Source organism: Rhinopithecus bieti, unplaced genomic scaffold, assembly GCF_001698545.2.
Source record: "Rhinopithecus bieti isolate Rb0 unplaced genomic scaffold, ASM169854v2 scaffold_315, whole genome shotgun sequence".
Lineage (NCBI taxonomy): Eukaryota > Metazoa > Chordata > Mammalia > Primates > Cercopithecidae > Rhinopithecus > Rhinopithecus bieti.
Window position 1 is genome coordinate 6,950,649 of NW_016803481.1, and position 21,138 is coordinate 6,971,786.

Consider the following 21,138-nt stretch of genomic DNA (forward strand, 5'->3'; position numbering starts at 1 on the left):
TTGGGTGATAGAGCGAGACTCCGTCTCAAAAAAAAAAAAAATAAATAAAAATAAAAAAAAATAAAATAAAATAAAATAAAATAAAATAAAATAAGGGAAGCTAAACCAATTCCATTAGCAATAGTAACAAAAATAGTTAGAAATATATTTACAAAAGATATGCAATACCTGTACACGGAAAGTTTGCAAAATATTGTCAAGCTTAAGTGACGAATATCTAAATAAATAAATTTCATGGATTGAAAGACTCAAAATTGTTAAAATGTCAATTATTCCCATTGATATCTACATTCAAGGCAATTCCAATTAAAATCCTAGCAGGCTTTTTTAATTGAAAAAATATTCTATATTAAACATAAATGGAAATGCAAACCATTTAAGAGGTGGGGAGTAAGGGGAGGACTTGAACTGCCTAGTTTCAAGACTGACTATACAGCTCATAATTAGGACTGTGGTAATTAGCATGAGAATAGCCAAATAAATAAACGGAACAGAATAGAGTCCAGAAATGGACACACACATATATATGGTCAACTTAATTTCAACAAAAGTGATAAGGCTATTGGATAAGGAAAGAGTTTTCTTTTCTTTTTTGAGACGGAGTTTCCCTCTTGTGGCGCCATCTCGGCTCCCCGCAACCTCAGCCTCTCGGGTTCAAGCGATTATCCTACCTCAGTCTCCCGAGTAGGTGGGATTACAGGCATCCGCCATGGCGCCCGGCTAATTTTGTATTTTTAGTAGAGACGGGGTTTCTCCATGTCTGTCAGGCTGGTCTGGAACTTCCGACCTCAGGTGATCCGCCCACCTCGGTCTCCCAAAGTGCTGGGATTACAGGTGTGAACCACCGCGCCCGGCCGAAAAGAAAGTCTTTTCAGCAAATAGTACCGGAATTCGGTAAAATATGGAGAAAAATGAACATCAATCAGTGTCCCCTGCTCTTACCCACTCCTCAGCCCCAAGGTCGCCCTTCGCAGGCAGGACCGTGACTCGCCTGGCTTTCGGCAGGCTGATTTTCCGCTCCCTGGGCCCGCGAAGCGCTGGGTGCGGAGGAACTGCTGGAAAGGACCTGCCTCCACGTGGGACTGCCGCCAAGTCGCATCCCGTGTCATGCGCCAGGTAGTCCCCCGTGGTTTAAGAACTTTCAAGACTCTTAACAGGTTAGGAAAATCCAGAAGAGAGGCAGAATTGGGTCCCTCGGGCTTGCCTGACACCAGGGACAGTGGAGTTGAGGTGACATTTCACTGGCATGGAAACCTGAGACCAATAGCAGGATGCGCCAGACTCGGTGGCTCACGCTTGTAATCCCAGCACTTTGGGTGGCCAAGGAGGGTGGATCACGAGGTCAGGAATTCGAGACCAGCCTGGCCAAAACAGTGAAACCCCGTCTCTACTAAAAATACAAAATTTAGCTGGGCGTGGTGGCGGGCGCCTGTAATCCCAGTTACTAAGGAGGCTGAGGCAGGAAAATCGTTTGAACCCGGGAGGCGGAGGTTGCAGTGAGCTGAGATGGGGCCACTGCACTCCAGCTGGGCGACAGAGCTAGATTCCATTAAAAAAAAAAAAAAAGGCAGGATGAATCACCCGCCCGGTAGTGACGGAAGAGGCCGTAGAAGCCTCTTAGAGGCCAGATCCCGCGGAGGCCGCCTCTGTGCCCTTCATTCCGCTACCCATCCGTCCACCGAGTGCCTGCAAGTCGCCAGGAATCCGGCCACGGAGAGACTGAGGTCGACTCCCGACGGAGAAGCCTCGCGCTGGGACCAGTCGTTTTGCCAAAACGACTCCGAATGCAGCAGCATTCACGCGGCGGCCGTGTTTGAGGAACAGAAGCTGAGAGCGGCGAGGGCGATCACAGAGGAAGGGAAGTTCAGGGTTAGCAGACAGGAGCCGCAAGTGCCCCGAAAAGGTGGGGGGTCAGGGGTGCCCTGAACTCCGAATTCGAACTTCTGTCTTATCACAGCCAAGCACGCCGCTTCTTCGATTGACCTGGCAGGATGGCGCCACCACCAGCTGTAGTAAAGCCGGGCGCGTTCCTGGCAGTGACTCCGAATCCTGGGAGCGCAGCGAGTGGGACAGAGGCAGCCACAGCCACACCCAGCAAAGTGTGGGGCTCTTCCGCGGGGAGGATTCAACTGCGGGGCGGGGGCCGAGGAACGCTCCCTACCTCTATGGGACAGCAGGGACCCAGTGCCCGGGCCCGGGCAGGGCGCGCCGCAGGACCCAGGTCGGCGCAGGGGGCCAGCCCTGGACTCCGGGTCCACAAGACCCTCAAGTTTGTCGTCGTCGGGGTCCTGCTGCAGGTGAGTTCCCATCGCGGTCCTGTCTGGGGAAAAGCGCGCCAGACACTGGGAGGGGCAGGGAGAGAGGGGGACACGGCGGGGGTGCCTGGCCCTGGTCACTTGTGGCGGGGCATGTCCGGGCAGAGGAGTCCGTCGTCGAAGTCGGAGGAAGAGCGGGGTCCCCGGGGCCAGGCAGGAGCGACCGGGGCCTGGAGGGAGCAGAGCCCCCTCCCGCAGGAGGCTGGGCCAGGGGACTCCACCACGTTGGCCGCTGCCTAGCGCGGCTCCCTCCTCCCCACACTTCAAGATGTATCGGGACGTTTCAGAATCGATAGAGCTCAAGTGTGTAAACTTCCAAGCCACCTCCGAGCCACACCGGCTGCGTGAAGGGGAGCACCATTCTCCTCCCCACTCCCTCATTCCCTCCCCACCCCCATCCTTCTTTTCTCTCTCTCTCTCTCTCTCTCTTTTTTTTTTGAAACGGAGTCTCGCTCTGTCGCCCAGGCTGGAGTGCGTTGACGCAATCTCGGCTCATTGCAAGCTCTGCCTTCTGGGTTCAAGCGATTCTCCTGCCTCAGCCTCCGGAGTAGCTGGGACTACAGGCACCCGCCACCACGCCCGACTAATTTTTTGTGGTTTTGGTAGAGCCAGGGTTTCACCGTATTAGCCAAATCCGCCCGCCTCGACCTCCCAAAGTGCTGAGATTACAGGCGTGAGCCACCGCACCTGGCCCTCCATCCTTCTTTTTTTAGACAAATCGGTTAAACACGCAGCCCGGCAGAAAAAGTAACTTGCTCTCCGCTGCTTTTTGTCTTCCGTTTCGAGTCCACTGAGCACACCGGCAGCAGTTTCTTTCCAGCCACTTTCTTGCACATCAACAGGTACAGGGCAGTGAATTGACCACGAGGCAGGCAGCCAAGACTGGGGCACACCCTTCCTTCATGAGGCAGCGTTTCCTGTGAAAGCAATCACTTAGTCTGGAAAAATGCAAATACCTTCGGTTCTCTTTCAAGTTCATTAAGTCTCTATCAATTGTTCTCTTCCAGATTCCTTCTATGTTAAGGAAAAACAAAACAAAAGCTAAATTACCTCAAAGATAAACCAGTCTTACAAGTGTCAGTAAATTTTAAGTGTTTTTGTTTAACAAACTAAACAAAATCCAGGAAACCAATAGCATTTTGTAATCTCCAAATAATTACAGAATTTATGTTTTAAACATCAGTTTATATTAGGTGGAACCCACGGTTGATGCTTATTTTTAATATGCTTATTAAATGGCTTTCTTTTTGACAGGCTAGTGCGATTCCAGGTGGATGTAGGTTTCACCTGTGTAGACAAGGTCAAACATCTGAATTTGGTGGTTTTGGAAATGTGACAGTCCGTTTGTGTGGCTATAAAAAATACTTGAGGCTGGATAATTTATAAAGAGGTTTATTTGACACATGATTCTGCAGGCTGTACAAGAAGCATGACACCAGCATCTGCTTCTGGTGAGGCCTCAGGAAACTTCCACTGGTGGTGAAGGGGAAGGACAGCTGGATTCTGCCCATCAAGGAAAGGGGTGGGGAGGATGGCAGGGGGAGGAGAAGGGGCCAGGTTCATTCTAACAACCAGCTGTCATGGAAACTAAGAGTGACAACTCCTGGGGGAATGTGGGAGGGGGCAGGTATGGCACCAAGCCTTTCATGAGGGATCCACCCCAAACCCCAACAGGCCCCACCAGCTACATTGGGGTTCAGATTTCAACATGAGACCTGGCAGGGGCAAAGGACCCATAGCAGACACCAAGGCCTTCTGCCATCCCACAGGACCCTCTCATCCCACCATCCATCAGCCTTCTTCCTGTGCATTTATAGGTACCTTAGCTTTTAAAAATTCTGACTGAACAACAAATCACATCAGATGTTTTCTATCAGTCCATGCATGTATCTCATTCTTTTTAACAGCATCATAATATTTAGTGCATGGGTGAAACACATGGGGTGAACCACAGTTGATTTTAGTCTTCCATCCTATGGGCAATTGTTAACATTATGTCCTGCCTTTGTTTTTACTAATTCCAGCAGCATTGTAGTGAGAACCCTTGTATGTGTCATATGTCCATATGTCAATATTTTCTGGAGTATCGGGCAGCCCTTTAAAAGAGGAATTCTTGGGTCAATGAGCTCATCAATTTAGAATTTTGTTTGGATATTGCTAAATTGTCCTTTGGGAGAAGATTGTACCAATTTTACTCTCACACCAAGAATACACAAGCGTGCCCGTGTCCCTGCACCCTTACTACATGGAACTTTCATTCTTTACTACTATAAGAGGTAAGAAATGATAGACCTCAATGTTTGTATTTTTTTATTTTAGTGTTATTAGAGATTTTCAAGGATCCAGGAGTTTTTTGAGACTGGGAGTAGATGACCTAGAGCTAATCTTCCAGATTAGACTGCTGGGGAGGGAGCGGGAAAGACCACAGTCGCACCTCTGCACTTGGGAAACCGAGGTCAGCTGGGGCCAGTCCCTGCCACCTGCCATGCCTGTGAATGGAGATAAGGTCTCTGTCCTCAGGCTGTCAGGATGACATCAGATGAGCCTGGAGCTGAGCTCAGTCCCTGACCCCAGGTCCTGGCTCTGTCAGTGCTAGGCTGGCCCAATCTCTATGCCAGGTCCCTTCCACCTCACCTCTCTCTTTATCAAAGTAGGAAATGAGAAATTCTGAAGGCTCTGAAGCTTAGTCAGTCAGTCTGTCAAAGAGCCCAGAGACTGGAGGCTGAAGACGGCCAGGGTTGTCCGTGCTCCTCTTCAGCTCTCTGACTCTGGTATGGCCCAGCTCCTTCCTGTAAAATAAGACACAGATAAAAGTCTGCAGAGGCCCTGTGTAAACCGCAGTGGTCTGTGTTGGCAGATGTGTGTTGTCGTGTAGGAGGACAAATCACACTCTCAGGGCTGGTGTCAGTCACTCAGGACTCTGGATCCCCAGGGCACTTGTCCTCTACCTAGCAGAGGCTGCACCTGCTCCTGCCTGCACCTCAGCACCGGCTGTCTGAGCTTGGGGCAGAAGGTTCTAAGGAATGAGGTGGAGCGCCATGGGGAGGGGCCGTGGAGGAACAGAGGAGCCCGACTTCAAGTGAGGACAAAGATGGCACTGCAGGGCCACAGCCTGGTTTACCTGCCACTTTTCCTTCCAGTTGTCCTTCTGGTGGGCGCCCGGCACTGGTTGCAGTTTGAAGAGTGAGCAGGAAAGGTCTCCATCCACGTGGCCACAGATGGCTGCTCACCCAGCCCCTACTGAGAGGCCACAGTCTCAGTTCTGATCCTTGTCCTGTATCCAGGAGTGGCAGGGCAGCGAGGCTCCAGCTTTCAGGGATGGGGACAGTGGGGACAGTGCCATGCTCCGAGCCTGTGCTGTTGTACAGTTGGTGTCCTGCTCCCAGCCAGAGACTGCACATCTTCATTCAGGGTATTTTCCTAACCTAAGGGAGATGGGGATTGTTGATCTCATTTTGTCTGGGGGGAAAATGAGATTTAGGAGGGGGAAGTCCCCAGCATTTGGGACCTGGCCTGCTTGATAGTAGCAGCTGCCTGTTGGTCTGGGAAGGGCCTCTTCTGGATTCCCAGGCAGGTATCTGTGATAATGGGGAAAGGAGAAAGGGTTTGCTTTGTAGGGAAGGGCAGGGTGCACTCAGCACCTCAGACACCCACCTGTGGCCAGGAGGGGATGTGAATTATCACATTTTACAGATGAGGGGACCACAGCTCAGAGGGGGAAAGTGTGTGCAGCTCAGAGGTGGGAAGTGTGTGCACCTGGCCACAGGCAAGTCTGTCCAGGGCACTGGTAGGAATGAAGGAAACTAGGAATGACCACTTTAAAAACTTAGATGAAGAAAATTTCAAAGTTAAGTCATTGGAGTTTGTTGGTAATCACCCCCTCACCCCATGTCTGCTGTTGGTCTCAGCACTGAGTCGAGGGAAGGGGGAACCGTCCTGGTGAAGAAGAGAGGGGAGCAGCACGGGCTGGGGTGGGACCTCTGCCGCTGCCTCTTCCTGCTGTGGTTTCTCTGGGCTTAGGCGGCTCCTCTCACCTGGCTTGTCTGTGGGGAGATCTTTGTTCTCTGACTGCTTTTAAGACTTTCTCCTTAACAGTGGTTTCAGCACTTGGATGGTAGCAAAAATAATGTGCCAGAGCCATGTCTGTAGCATTTTCGCCCTCCCCTTCTGTATAATAGCAGCCATGTTTTGGCCTCTGCAGGGCTAAGGTCCTCCGAGCAGCTGCTTCTGCACATCTCTGCCCTGCGCTTGGCCTCTGGGAGCTCCTGGTGTTCCTTAGCAGAGTCCACAGGACTCTTTGGGGTCCCGTCCCTGTGCTGGATCCTGGAGCCTGTGACCTGAGGCGATGAGCTGAGGCCACCACTGGGCTCACCTCATGGGCTTGGAGGAAAAGTCATTCACCCAGGAAGTAGATGATGAGCACTTTACTCTGAGAATGTCTGTGCCTGGTGCCGGTGGGAGGACAAATGAGCCCTGCCTGTGTCAATCCTGCTCCCTGAAGCCCACAGTCTGGTGCAGGAGGTGTCACCAGCGACCTAAATAGCGATCAGGAAGCATGGGGGCCACCTTCCCAACCCCTGACCTCCAGAGAGGCTGTGCCGGCTCCAGGGACGCCATCCCTCCCTACTTGGCTCTGGCAGAGGGAGGCTGTGCGGTTGCAAGGCCCCAGCTCATGGTATTGTTGGCGTGGAGGATGTGATTTCATTAAAATCAACATTGAGAGTAATGATTGTACTAACAACAGCATGTGCTGTGCCAAGCTCTGTTCTCAGCGCTTTATACACATATGAACACACTTAATCCTCATACAACCAGACTGTACAGGAGCCCTCATTGTCCTTGTTTTAGACAAGCAGCATGAGACGCAGAACATTCGTTCAGTGGAGGGGCTGGGCAGGAGGATGAGCGACCCTCGGGGGCAGCAGCAGTGATTGGGTCACTGGGTTCTGCTGACTTTTCCCAGGGGAGTATTTGGTGCTTGTTCATGAGGCCTGCATTCACCTAGCACTGGGTCACAGCTGGGGATCCCTGAGAAGTCATTTAAAGCCACCTCTTATTTCCAGAATGATAAACATGTTTAGAGAAGAAGTGGTTTACCCCAGACCATGAGGCTGGCCCAAGACTACAAGACAGATGGCTTGCTTCTTAACCCAGGGGTCTTTTTATACCAAAAGAACAAAGAAAGAAAAAAGCCACAAAGACTCAAAGGAAGCAGATTTCCCACCACAGCCAACCTCAGAACAATTGAGTTGCTCATTTTAAGATCAACAAGGCATTTTTTAGGGTGTCTATGCCTGAAGGAGGAGATCACAGTGTGAATATCAAATTTGCCTCTAAAACAGCCTAGCACAACACTGGTCCAGGAAGAACAAGGCAAGGAAACCCCCTGGTGAATGACTCATCGCAGGAAGAGGCAGGGTCAGGAGAGTCTATGGAGGAGAAGACCTGAAACAAGACCTCTCTCTCTTGCTCTCTTACACACACACACACACACACACACCCTCACACCCCCATGAACCCAAATTTGTGAACTGAGAACCTCACTTTTCTGACCTCACCTTCCATCTCCCTCAATCAGAGACGCCCACAAACCTCAGAACTGTGTCCCAGCATCGCTTGTTTTGACTCCCCTCCCCCACTGCCTTGACTTCCTTTCTGCCTGGGAACCTGTCTGTGTAGACTTTTCCCTCTATGTCTACTGGTGTCCTGCCACCAATGGCATTTGTCACCTCTGCCAGGGTAGCCCCTCATGACTCGGGTTATTGATGGCTGTGCCTCATCTCCCTGTGAACTGGAACTGTCCTAAGGAAAGGGAGGGTCGTGGCTTGTTCCTGATGCTCCACGATTCCTTGCACAGTGTGGTCACCAGGAGCCGATGTGTCCTCCTTGGATGAATGAGTAATGTGGGTTCTAGGAAGCCTGCACTAATGCGGATGTGACGTCCTCAGACTTTCATAGACTATGTTTCCTGTGAGAGGTGGGAAGAACAGCTGAACAGAAGGCTGGGGACTGCCCAGGTCCAGAGTCACCAAGAGCTTGTTGTCAGGTTTTCACTTGCTATTAGCAGAGTTTTTTTTTTTTTTTTTTTTTTTTTTTTAAGGCACTATTTTTAGTGTTAAAAGTGAGTTCAGGCCGGGCGCAGTGGCTCACACCTGTAATTCCAGCACTTTGGGAGGCTGAGGCAGGCAGATCACAAGGTCAGGAGATCGAGACCATCCTGGCCAACTTGGTGAAACCCCATCTCTACTAAAATTACAAAAATTAGCTGGGTGTGGTGGCATGTGCCTATAATCCCAGCTACTAGGGGGGCTGAGGCAGGAGAATCCCTTGAACCACGGATTCGGAGGTTGCAGTGAGCCAAGATTGTGCCACTGCACTCCAGCCTGGTGACAGAGCAAGACTCCGTCTCAAAAAAGAAAAACAAACAAACAAAAAAAAGGAATTCATCAGAAGGCGTAATAATAATAAATGTGTGTATAAAGCTTTAAAATACATGAAGCAACGCTCAAAAGGATTAAAGGGAGATCATGTCACCCCCTTCTCAGCAACTGATAGAATGATCAGATGAAAACAGTAAAATAACAGATCTGAACATTTTCAACTACCTTGACTTAATTGACATTTATAGAGCACACATGCAACATCTATGGGAGATACTTTCTTTTCTATGAACATGGTACTTCACCAAGATAGACCACGTTGTGAACTATCAAACAAATCTAAAAACATTTGAAACGAAGGAAATTATATAAAATGTGTTCTCTAATCTTAATGAAGTTAAAGTGTTAAGCAATAACAAAATCTAGAAAGACTCACAAAATGTGAATATTAAGCAACATACTTATAAATAACTCATAGTTCATGGATGAAATCAAAAGAGAAATCAAAACATTTCTTTTCTTTTCTTTTCTTTTTTTTTTTTTTTTTTGAGATGGTGTCTCATTATGTCGCCCAGGCTGGAGTGCAGTGGCACGATCCTGGCTCACTGCAACCTCTGCCTGCTGGGTTCAAGCGATTCTTCTGCCTCAGCCTCCCCAGTAACTGGGACTACAGGCGCCTGCCACTATACACCTGGCTCATTTTTGTATTTTTAGTAGAGATGAAGTTTTACCATGTTGACCAGGCTGGTCTTGAACTCCTGACCTCGTGATCCACCCACCTCAGCCTCCCAAAATGCAGGGATTACAGCCGTAAGCCGCTGTGCATGGCCTGGAATTTCTTTTTGGGGTGATGATGAAAATGTTCAAAAATTGATTTTATTGATGTTTATACACTTCTGTAAACATATTTAAAGAATTATATGATATATAAAGTATATCTCAGTAAAGTTCTTAAGGATTAAAAGAAGAATGGCATCAAAATCAATGACTCAGAGGTCTGCATTACTAACCCATAAAATAAGTATGAATTAAACTCAAAGGTAGTACCAAGATGACAAGGAAATAATAAGAGTTAAATCAATGAAATAGAATTCAAACAATAAAAGGAATCAACAAGCCAAGAGTTGGTTCTCTTAAATGATCAACAAAATTAATAAAAGTAATAAACTGGTAGGGGGGAGGTGGCTCATCCCTGTAATCCCAGCACTTTGGGAGGCCGAGGCGGGCAGATCACCTGAGGTCTGGAGTTTGAGACCAGCCTGACCAACATGGAGAAACCCTGTCTCTACTAAAAATAAAAAATTAGCCAGGCGTGCTGGGGCACGCCTGTAATCCCAGCTACTTGAGAGGCTGAGGCAGGAGAATCACTTGAACCTAGGAGGCAGAGGTTGCAGTGAGCCGAGACTGCACCACTGCACTCCAGCCTGGGCAACAAGAGTGAAACTCCATCTCAGAAAAAAAAAAGTAATAAACCAAACTTTAAAAGAAAAAAAGAACAACAACACAAAATACCAATATCAAGAATTAATGATGGGATATTATTACAAGCTCTGCAGCCATTAAAAGGATAATAGTGGGATCTTATGAATAACTATGCCGATCAATTTGACAACTTAGATTAAATAGACAAATTTCTTAAAAAACACTATTTAGCAAAATAGCCATAAGAAGTAAAGATAATTTAAATATTCCTAAAGCTGTCTATGAATTGGAATTCATTGTTTGTTTGTTTAATTTTTTATGCTATTTTTTGAGTTGGAGTCTCGCTCTGTCACGCAGGCAGGAGTGCAGTGGTGTAATCTTGGCTCACTGGAACCTCTGCCTCCCGGGTTCAAGCGATTCTTCTGCCTCAGCTTCCTGAGAAGCTGGGATTACAGGCACCCACCACCACGGTCAGCTAATTTTTTTGTATTTTTGGTAGAGATGGGATTTCACCATGTTGGCGAGGCTGGTCTCGAACTCCTGACCTCAGGTGATCTGCCCACCTTGGCCTCCCAAACTGCTGAGATTACAGGTGTGGGCCACCACCCTGGCGAAATTCATTGTTTAAATGCTCACATGATGAAAACTGTAGGCCCATGTCATTTCACTGAATTCTATAAATATTTTTGGAAGAAACACCAACAGTTGACAAATTGTTTCAGGACATAAAGAAGGAGGAAAACTTCTTCACTGTTTTAAAAGGCAAACATCATTCTGATACCAGAATCTGACAGAAGTTACAAAAAAAGAAAAATACTGATCAATATCTATTATAGATACAGATGTAAAAATCCTTAATTCAACAATAGCCAATTGAATTCTCCAAGAATATAATACACTGTAAGAAAGTAGGGTTTATTCCAGGAATACAGTTGGATTAAGATCTGAAAATTAATGTTACTCATGATATTAACAGCATGAAGGAGAAAAACGATATAAACACGTCAATGGAAGCAGAAAGAACATTTGACAAACTTTGACTTCCATTTATGAATTAATAATTCTCTTTAGAAACAGAAGAGAACTTCCTTAAAACTGATTAAATGCATGTAATAAAAGGTATGGCTAACATCTGTTAAAATAGTAGAATATTGAATGTGTTCATTCCATGATTAGGACCAATTCCAAGCATGTTCCTGCAGATCACATCCATTTGGCTTTGAACTCAGGGTCCTAGCCAATGCAGTATGGCAGGAGAGAAAGACAGAATAATTGGGAAGGAAGGAATGGGACTACCTTCATTTGCAGAGAACTGCTAGAACTAACAGGTGGCTCTAGCAGGTCACAAGATACAAGCCAGGTAATACACAAGGAAATAGGACTGTGAGAGCAGAAAAGGGAAACACAGAGTTTGAGGAACAGACACTAATGTAGCTGTCACCAAATACTAGAGAGACTTTTATGTAGAAAGGGGTTGCATTTGATCTCTTTTAAATCCTGGCAGCAGTCAAACTAAGCTCAGCCTAAGCTATTTTTAACAGCCTCGTCCTTCTCGTCCTCCTCCTTCTCCTCCTTTTCTTCTTTCTTTCTTTCTTTCTTTCTTTCTTTCTTTCTTTCTTTCTTTCTTTCTTTCTTTCTTTCTTTCTTTCTTTCTTTCTCTCTCTCTCTCTCTCTCTCTCTGTCTTTCTTTCTTTCTTCTTTTCTTTCTTTTCTTTCTTTTCTTTCTTTCTTTTTTTTTTTGAGATGTAGTTTCGCTCTTGTTGTCCAGGCTGGAGTGCAGTAGCGCAACCTCGGCTCCTTGCAGCCTCCGCCTCCTGGATTTAAGCGATTCTCCTGCCTCAGCCTCCAGAGTAGCTGGGATTACAGGTGCCGCCACCACACCCAGCATATTTTTAGTAGAGATGGGGTTTCACCATGTTGGCCAGGCTGGTCTTGAACTCCTGACCTCAGGTGATCGCCCGCCTAGGCCTCCCAAAGTGCTGGGATTACAGGTGTGAGCCACCGCACCTGGCCTCCTTGCTCCTCCTTTTCTAATTTAACTTTGTAATTAAAAGAATCTCCCAGTTACAGAAAAGATGCAAAAATTATACTCTACGCTTTGCTTTGAACCACCTGAGAGGAAGCCACCCACAGAATGCACATCACCCTTTAACACGTGAGTGGGTATTTCCAACAAATAAGGACATTCTCCCGCATAACCACAATACAACCCTCAATATCAGACAGTAAGCATCAGTACATTACTACCAGCTAATCCTCAGACCCCAATGGTTTTCACTTGTCTTGGTGATGTAATTTATTGTACAGAAATCCTGTCCTGAATAGCTATACTGCTCTTTATCTTTTTCTGACTCTAGTATTTCATGGGACATTGACAGACTGTTTTGGGGTGCAGTTTGTAAGGTGCCTTTTTAAACCTGAAGTTCATTATTTAATATTTGATTCAGTATCCTGCTTTTTAAAAAATGTACACATCATATAACCCTCATTAGTAAAAACGTGTGTGTGTCTGTGTGTATATGAACACCGCCCAATCACAGGAGAATATCCATTTTTCTCAAGGGTACATGAAACGTTCTCCAGAACACACGATATGTTAGGCCACAAAACAAGCCTTAATACAGTTTTAAAAATTGAAATAATATAGAGTATCTTTTCCAATCACAATAAAAGGAAATTATAAATCAATAGCAGAAGGACAACTGAAGAACCTGCAAATATGTGAAAATTAAACAAAAAATTTAAAACAACCAATGGGTAAAAAAAAAAAAAAAAAGGAAATTAGAAAATATCTTGAGAGGCTGAGCTCTGTAGCTCATGCCTGTAATCCCAGCAGTTTGGGATGCCAAGGTGGGCAGATCGCGGGAGGCCCCACCCCCCCAAAAAAGAAAATATCTTGAGACAGATGACAGCCACATTAAAATCTCAGAAATCGCCACTAAAGAACTTATCCATGTAACAAAAAACAAAAACAAAACAGTTGTACCCTCAAACCTACGGAAATTAAAAAAGTGTTTCAAAAGAAAGTATCTTGAGACAAATGAAAACAATATACCAAAACTTACAGGATATATGAAAGCAGTGCTAAAATGAAAAATGACAGCTGTAAATACATTTAAAAAAATAGCTCAAATCAACAACCTACCTTTTACATAATAAAGTAGAAAATGAAGAGCAAACGGCCGGGCATGGTGGCTGACACCTGTAATCCCAGCACTTTGGGAGTCCGAGGTGGGCGGATCACAAGGTCAGGAGATGGAGACCATCCTGGCTAACACAGTGAAATCCTATCTCTACTAAAAATACAAAAACAACTGGGTGTGGTGACGGGCACCTGAAGTCCCAGCTACTCGTGAGTGAACCCAGGAAGCGGAGCTTGCAGTGAGCCAAGATCATGCCACTGCACTCCAGTGCGGGCAACAGAGCGAGACTCCGTCTCAAAAAAAAAAAAAAAGAAAAAAGAAAAAAAGAAAATGAAGAGCAAACTAAGCCCAAAACCAGAAAAAAAAAAGTAAGTAGTAAAGATTAGATCAGAGATAACAGAAATAGAGAACAGAAAAACTACAGAGAAACTCAAACTGAAAGTTGACTCTTAGGAGAGATCCATAAAATGTACAAACTTTTACCTAGATGGACTAAGAAAAAAGACAGAAAACTCAAAAAACCAAAATCAGAAATCAAAGAGGGGACATTTCAAACAAATTTACAGAAATCCAAAGGATTATAAAAAATACTATGAATAATTGCATGTCAACAAAGTAGATCACATTGGTAAAACTGGTAAATTATTAAAAATACACTACCCACCAATATTGAATCATGAAGAAATAGAGATTTTGAACAGAGCTATAGTAAGGAGATAGAATCCATAATTCAAAACTTCCCAGCAAAGAAAAGCCCAGGACCAGTTGGCTTCAATGATGACGTCTACCAAACATTTAAAGAGCTAACATGAATTCTCCTCAAACTCTTCCAAGAAACTGAGTTGGAGGGAACACTTTCTAACTCTTTCTGTAGGCCCCGCGTTACTCTGATACTATAGAAGTGATAAAAGGAGGCCTCCATGTCTTGTTCCTGATCTTGGAGAAAAAACCTTTAGTCTTTCACTATTGAGTAGGATGGTAACTGTTGGCTTTTCATATGCAGCCTCTAAATGTAAGATCTACAAGAATTTTACAACTCTTGTAATAAAACAGCAATTTTACCTTGGAGTATATATCCAAAAGAATTGAAAGAAGGGGCTCAAAGAGATTTTGTACACCCATGTTCATAGCAGCGTTATTCACAATAGCCAAAATGTGAACACAAACCAAGTGCTCATCGATAGATGAATGGATAAACGAAATATGATATATATACACACAATGGAAAGGAAGGAAATTCCAGTGCATGGTACCACATGGATGGATCGTGATGGTATTATGCTAATTGAAATATGACAGCCACAAGAAAAACATAAGATACTGTATGTTTCCATTTATATGAAGTATGTACAGTAGTCAAATTCATAGAAACAGACAGTAGAATGGTAGTTGCCAAGGGCTGGGCAGAGGTGGGGACAAAGAGACAAATTTGAGTACAAACAAATGGTTGAGTTTTAGAACTGGGAGAAAGATGCAAGTTCTGTCTAATTTTGGAGGGTTGGGGGAATGGAATGTGAGATTGATCTTGTAATGGGTGAGATCTGGAAGCCACTCATGCCAGTCCCTGCTTTGTTCCCATAGGTCGTACCTGGCTCAGCTGCAACCATCAAAGTTCATGATCAATCAGTCGGCACACAGCAATGGGAACACAGTCCTTTGGGAGAGTTGTGTCCACCAGGTACATTCTAAGACTGATCTCTAATCCTTTACACCTCTCTTTTCCTTACCATATACCATATACAAAAATTATCTCAAAATTCATCAATAACATTCTTTTTCCATGTTCTTCAAGTTTTATGTTTTCTACAGTTTCTGGTTGTTCTGTTCAGCAGATACTTATTGATCCTTTGCCAAATCCAAGGTTATGAATCTTTATTCCCATGTTTTCTCCTAAGAGTTTTATAGCTTAACTCTTGATGCATTTTCAATTAATTTTTGTAAATGACATCAGGTAAGATTCCAGCTGCATTCTTTTGCATGTGGCTATCCAGTTGCCATTCGTTGAAATGATGATTTTTCCCATTAAATGGTCTTGGCATCCTTGTCAAAAACCAATTGACCATAAAGGTATGGGTGTATTTTTGGACTCTCAATTCTTTTCCATTGATCTATATCTGTCCTTTTTCCAGTGCCACACTGTCTTGTAGCAAGTTTTGACACCAGGAAGTATGAATCTTCCTTTTTTGTTTTCCTTTTCCAGAATTATTTTGTTTATGCTGGGCTTTTTGAAATTCCGTATTAATTTTAGGATCAGCTTGCCAATTTCTAAAATCAGCTGAGTTTCTCACAGGGATTGTGTTGCACCTGTCACTCAGTTTAGAGGTTACTGACATCTTAACAATGAGAAGTCTTTTGATCCAAAAGCATGAGTTTTTAAAAATTTATTTAGATCACCTCTAATTTTTAAAATAATGTTTTATAGCTTGCAGACTATAAATTTTGGGTTGATTTTGTTAAACTTATTTCTAGATATTTAACACTTTTTTATGCTATTGTGGATAAAACCTTTTCTTAATTTCATTTTAGGGTTCATCTTGAGTGTATGCAAATATTGATTTTCATACATTGATCTTGTACTCTATAACCTTGCAGAACTTGTTTATTATTATTAATGCTTTTATAGTGGCTTCCTTAGGATTTTCTCTATATAAGATCATATAATTTGCAAATAGAGAAAGTTTTACCTTTTCCTTTCCAATCTGGACGCTTTTTATTTCTTTTTCTTACCTAATTGTCCTGGCTAGAGCCTCCAGTATGATAATGAATAAAAGCAGTGAAAACAGATATCTTTTTTGGAGAAAAACTTTCAGTTGTTCACCATTAAATATAATGTTAGCTGTAGGTTTTTGTAGATGTTCTTTATCAGGTTGAGGAAGTTCACTTCTTTTTTTTTTGAGATGGGGTCTTGCTCTGTTGCCCAGGCTGGAGTGCAGTGGTGCGATCTTGGCTCACTGCAAGCTCTGCTTCCCAGGTTCATGCCATTCTCCTGCCTCAGCTTCCTGAGTAGCTGGGACTACCTGCCACCACACTTGGCTAATTTTTTGTATTTTTTTTAGTAGAGACGGGGTTTCACTGTGTTAGCCAGATGGTCTCAATCTCCTGACCTCGTGATCTGCCTGCCTCGGCCTCCCAAAGTGCTGGGATTACAGGCATGAGCCGCCATGCCTGGCCTAGGAAGTTCACTTTTATTCTTATTTTGTGATTTTAATCATAAAAGGGTGTTGGAGTTAGTAAAATGCTTTCTCTGTGTTTTTGAGATAATCATGTGACTTTTGGTTTTTATTCTATTGATATAATTTGTTACATCAATTTATTTTGGGATGTTGAACCAATCTTGCATTCCTAGGATAAAACTTATTTGGTCCTGGTATATAATTCTTTTTGTATGCTTTTGGATTCAACTAGCTAGTATTTTGTTGCAGATTTTTGCAACCATATTCATAAGAATCATTAGTCTGTAGTTTTCTTTCTTTGTGAGGTCCTTTTCTGGTCTTAATATTAAGCTAATTGTATTAATCCGTTTATATGGTGCTGATGAAGACATACCCAAGGCTGGCAATTTACAAAAGAAGGAGGTTTAATTGGACTTACAGTTCATGTGGCTGGGGAAGCCTCACAATCATGGCAGAAGGCAAGGAGGAGCAAGTCACATCTTACATAGATGGCAACAAGCAAAGAGCTTGTGCAGGAAAACTCTGCCTTATAATAATGATCAGATACCGTGAGACTTACTCAATGTAATGCGAACAGCATGGGAAAGACCTGCCCCTGTGATTCAATTACTTCCCACCAGGTCCCGCCCACAACATGTGGGAATTCAAGATGAAATTTGGGTGAGAAGACATCCAAACCATATCATTCCACCCCTGGCCCCTCCCAAATCTCATGTCCTTACTTTCAAAACCAATCATGCCTTCCCAACAGTCCCCCAAAGTCTTATTTCAGCATTAACTCAGAAGTTCGCCATCCAAAGTCTCATCTGAGACAAAGCAAGTCCCTTTTGCCTATGAGCCTATAAAATCTAAAGCAAGTTAGTTACTTCCTAGATACAATGGGGGCACAGGCATTGGGTAAATACAACCATTCCAAATGGGTGACATTTTCCAAAACAGAGGGGTTACAGGCCCCATGCAAGTTTGAAATCCAGCAGGGCAGACAAATCTTAATGCTCCAAATGATCTCATTAGACTCCATGTCTTACATCCAGATCACACTGATGCAAGAGGCAGGTTCCCATGGTCTTGGGCAGCTCCACCCCTGTGGCATTGCAAGGTATAGCATCCCTCCTGACTGCTTTCATGTGCTGGTGTTGAGTGTCTACAGCTTTTCTAGGCACCCGGTGTAAGTGATCTGCAATTCTACGATTCTGGGGTCTGAAGTACGATGGCCCTCTTTTCACAGCTCCCCTAGGCAGTGCCCCGTAGAGACTCCACCACATTTCCCTCCCACACTACCCTAGCAGAGGTTCTCCATGAGGGCTCTGCCTCTGCAGCAAACTTTTGCCTGGGCATCCAGGCATTTCCATACATCTTCTGAAATTTAAGTGGAGGTTCCCAAACCTCAATTCTTTTTTTTTTTTTTTTTTTTTGTTTGTTTGTTTGTTTGTTTTGAGACGGAGTCTGGCTCTGTCGCCCAGGCTGGAGTGCAGTGGCCGGATCTCAGCTCACTGCAAGCTCCGCCTCCTGGGCTTAGGCCATTCTCCTGCCTCAGCCTCCCGAGTAGCTGGGACTACAGGCGCCCGCCACCTCGCCCAGCTAGTTTTTTGTATTTTTTAGTAGAGACGGGGTTTCACTGTGTTAGCCAGGATGGTCTTGATCTCCTGACCTCGTGATCCGCCCGTCTCGGCCTCCCAAAGTGCTGGGATTACAGGCTTGTGCGCCTGTAGGCTTAACACCATGTGGGACCTGCCAAATCTTGGGGCTTACACCCTTTGAAGCAACAACCCAAGCTGTACCTTGGCCCCTTTTAGTCACAGCTGGAGTGGCTGGAATGTAGGGCACAAAGTCCCTAGACTGCACGCAGCAGAAGACCCTGGGCTCCTACCACAAAACTATTTTCTCTTGGGCCCTCAGGCCTGTGATGGGAGGGGCTGCCATGAACACCTCTGACATGCCCTGGAGACGTTTTTCCCATTGTCTTGGGGATTAACATTCAGTTCCTCCTCACTTATGCAAATTTCCGCAGCAGCTTGAATTTCTCCTCAGAAAATGGGTTTTCTTTTCTATCACATTGTCAGGTTGCGAATTTTCCAAACTTTAATGCTCTTGTTCCCTTATAAAACTGAACGCCTTTTACAGCACCTAAGTCACCCCTTAAATGATTTGCTGCCTAGAAATTTATTCTGCCAAATACCCTAAATCATCTCTTCCCAGTTCAAAGTTCCACAGATCTCTAGGGAAGGGACAAAATGCCACCTCTCTTTGCTTTCTTTGCTTAAACATAACAAGAATCACCTTTGCTCCAGTTCCCAACAAGGTCCCCATCTCCATCTGAGACCACCTCAGCCTGGACTTTATTGTCCATATCACTATTTGGCTTTTGATTAAAGCCATTCAACAAGTCTGTAGGAAGTTCCACACTTTCCCACATTTTCCTGTCTTCTTCTGAGCCCTCCAAACTGTTCCAACCTCTGCCTATTACCCAGTTCCAAAGTTGCTTCCACATTTTCAGGTACCTTTTCAGCAGCTCCCCACTCTAGTGGTACCAATTTACTGTATTAGTTTTTTTTTTTTTTTTTTTTTTTTTTCATGCTGCTGATAAAGATATACCCAAGACTGGGCAATTTACAAAGAAAGAGGTTTAATTGGACTTACAGTTCTACGTGGCTGGGGAATCCTCACAATAATGGTGGAAGGCAAGGAGGAGCAAGTCACGTCTTAAATGGATGGCAGCAAGCAAACAGCTTGTGCAGGAAAATTCCCCTTATAATAACCATCAGATCTTGTGAGACTTACTCATTATCATGAGAACTGCAAGGGAAAGACCTGCCCCACATGATTCAATTACCTCCCATTGGATCCCTCCCACAGCATATGGGAATTCAAGATGAGATTTGGGTGGGGACACAGTCAAACCATATCAGTAATATTGTCCTTATACAATGAATTGGAAAGTACTCCCTCCTCCACTGTCTTTAAAAAGGGTTTGTGAATAATTGGTATTAATTCTTCTTGAAATGGTTGGTATAATTCAATGGTAAAGGCAACTGGGCCTTGACCTTTTTTTTTCTGGTGAAAACATACACATATATTTAGAATTAGCCAACTGGATTCAGTTTAGATGATCTCAGTTTTGTTGGCAAAATCCAAGGCATGGTTATCAGGAGCCAGTCAAACATATGCCTTCTTCTGTCTATCAGGCATAATCAGGGTGTTGAACCTTGGCCACATCAACGTTACAGAGCTTCTTCACAGCCTGTGTGATCTGGTGCTTGTTGGTGTTAACATCCACAATGAACACAAGTGTGTTGTTGTCTTCTATCTACTTCATGGCATACTTAGTGGTCATTGGAAGCTTGATGACAGCATAGTGGTCCAGCTTGTTTCTCCTGGGGGTGCTCTCCAGAGTCTCAGTATCTTGGACCACTAGAAGGTGGATGACGTATGGATATTCTTGTTTTCATAGCTCTGGACACCTTTCTACACTACCTTCTTGGCCTTCAAAGCCTTTACATTGCTTCAGCTTTAGGAGGAGCAGGAGCTTCCTTCTTTGCTTTCAGTGCCATCTTGTGAAAAACGACTTTTCTTTAGGAGTAGTTTTTGATTACTAAGTCAAAATCTTTACTTGCTGTATGTCTATGCACATTGTCTATTTCATCTTGATTCACTTTCAGTAGTTGTGTCTTTCTAGAAATTTGTCCCTTTCATCTAAGGTACTTAATTTTTTGTTGTACAGGTTTCACAGTATTCTTTCATAATTTTTAAATTTCTGTATAATCTGTAGTAATGTGTTGTCTCTCATTTCTGATTCTAATACAGTCATGCCTCAGTTAATGATGGGAACACATTCTGAGAAGTGCATCATTGTGCAAACATCATAGAGTGTACTTCCACAAACCTAGATGATATAGCTTACTGCATCCCTCAGCCATATGATATAGCTTATTGCTCTTAGATTACAAACCTGTACTGGTAGGCAATTGTAACACAATGATAAGTATTTGAGTTCCTAAACATATGTGAACATAGAAAAGGCTCAATAAAAATATAGTATAAAAAGTTTAAAAAAATGGTGCAGTTGTCTGGGGCACTTACCATGAATGGAGCTTTCAGGACTGGATCTTGTCTGGGTGAGTCAGTGAATGGTGAGTGAATGTGAAGGCCTGGGACATTCCTGTACACTGCTATGGACTTTATAAACACTGTACATTTAGGCTACACCAAATATGTAAAATTTTTTTTCTTCCTTCAATATTAACTTTAGTGTAACTGTTTTACTTTATAAACTTTTTAATTTTTAAAACTTTTTCACTCGTTTTAACAACACTTAGCTTAAAAAACAAACACATTGTACAGCTGTACAAAAATATGTTCTTTCTTTATATTCTCATTCTATAGGCATTTTTATATTTTTAACTTAAAATTTTTTTTACTTAAAATTTTTTTTTGTTAAAAACTAAGAAACACACCCATTGGCTGGGCGTGGTGGCTCACACCTGTAATCCCAGCACTTTGGGAGGCCGAGGCAGGCAGATCATGAGATCAGGAGATTGAAACCATCCCAGCTAACACGGTGAAACCCTGTCTCTACTAAAAACACAAAAAATTAGCCAGGCACGGTGACAGGTACCTGTAGTCCCAGCTACCTGGGAAGCTGAGGCAGGAGAATCGCTTGAACCTGGGAGGCAGAGGTTGCAGTGAGCTGAGATCGTGCCACTGT

The 21,138-nt window shown here is 44.1% G+C and overlaps 1 protein-coding gene and 2 long non-coding RNA genes across 3 annotated transcripts in view; 1 reads left to right on the forward strand and 2 right to left on the reverse strand.

Moving 5' to 3' along the window:
• LOC108537970 (uncharacterized) overlaps nt 1-1,416 on the reverse strand; it is a 3,316-nt gene extending 1,900 nt beyond the window's left edge. Inside the window, exon 1 of the long non-coding RNA XR_001887971.1 lies at nt 943-1,416. This is a non-coding gene — a long non-coding RNA (uncharacterized LOC108537970). The remainder of the gene's footprint in view (nt 1-942) is intronic.
• Nucleotides 1,417-1,573: 157 nt separating this feature from the next.
• The window catches only part of TNFRSF10A (TNF receptor superfamily member 10a), a 34,300-nt gene continuing 14,735 nt past the window's right edge, over nt 1,574-21,138 (forward strand). The window contains exons 1-2 of the mRNA XM_017885735.1: nt 1,574-2,297; nt 14,842-14,938. Coding sequence (XP_017741224.1) covers nt 1,992-2,297; nt 14,842-14,938 — 403 coding nt within the window. The 5' untranslated portion in view covers nt 1,574-1,991. The remainder of the gene's footprint in view (nt 2,298-14,841; nt 14,939-21,138) is intronic.
• Nucleotides 3,910-13,304, reverse strand: LOC108537976 (uncharacterized). Its single transcript, XR_001887972.1, has 3 exons — nt 13,263-13,304; nt 5,437-5,740; nt 3,910-5,104 (listed from the first exon to the last, which is right to left on the reverse strand). It is a non-coding gene; the product is annotated as an uncharacterized LOC108537976 (long non-coding RNA).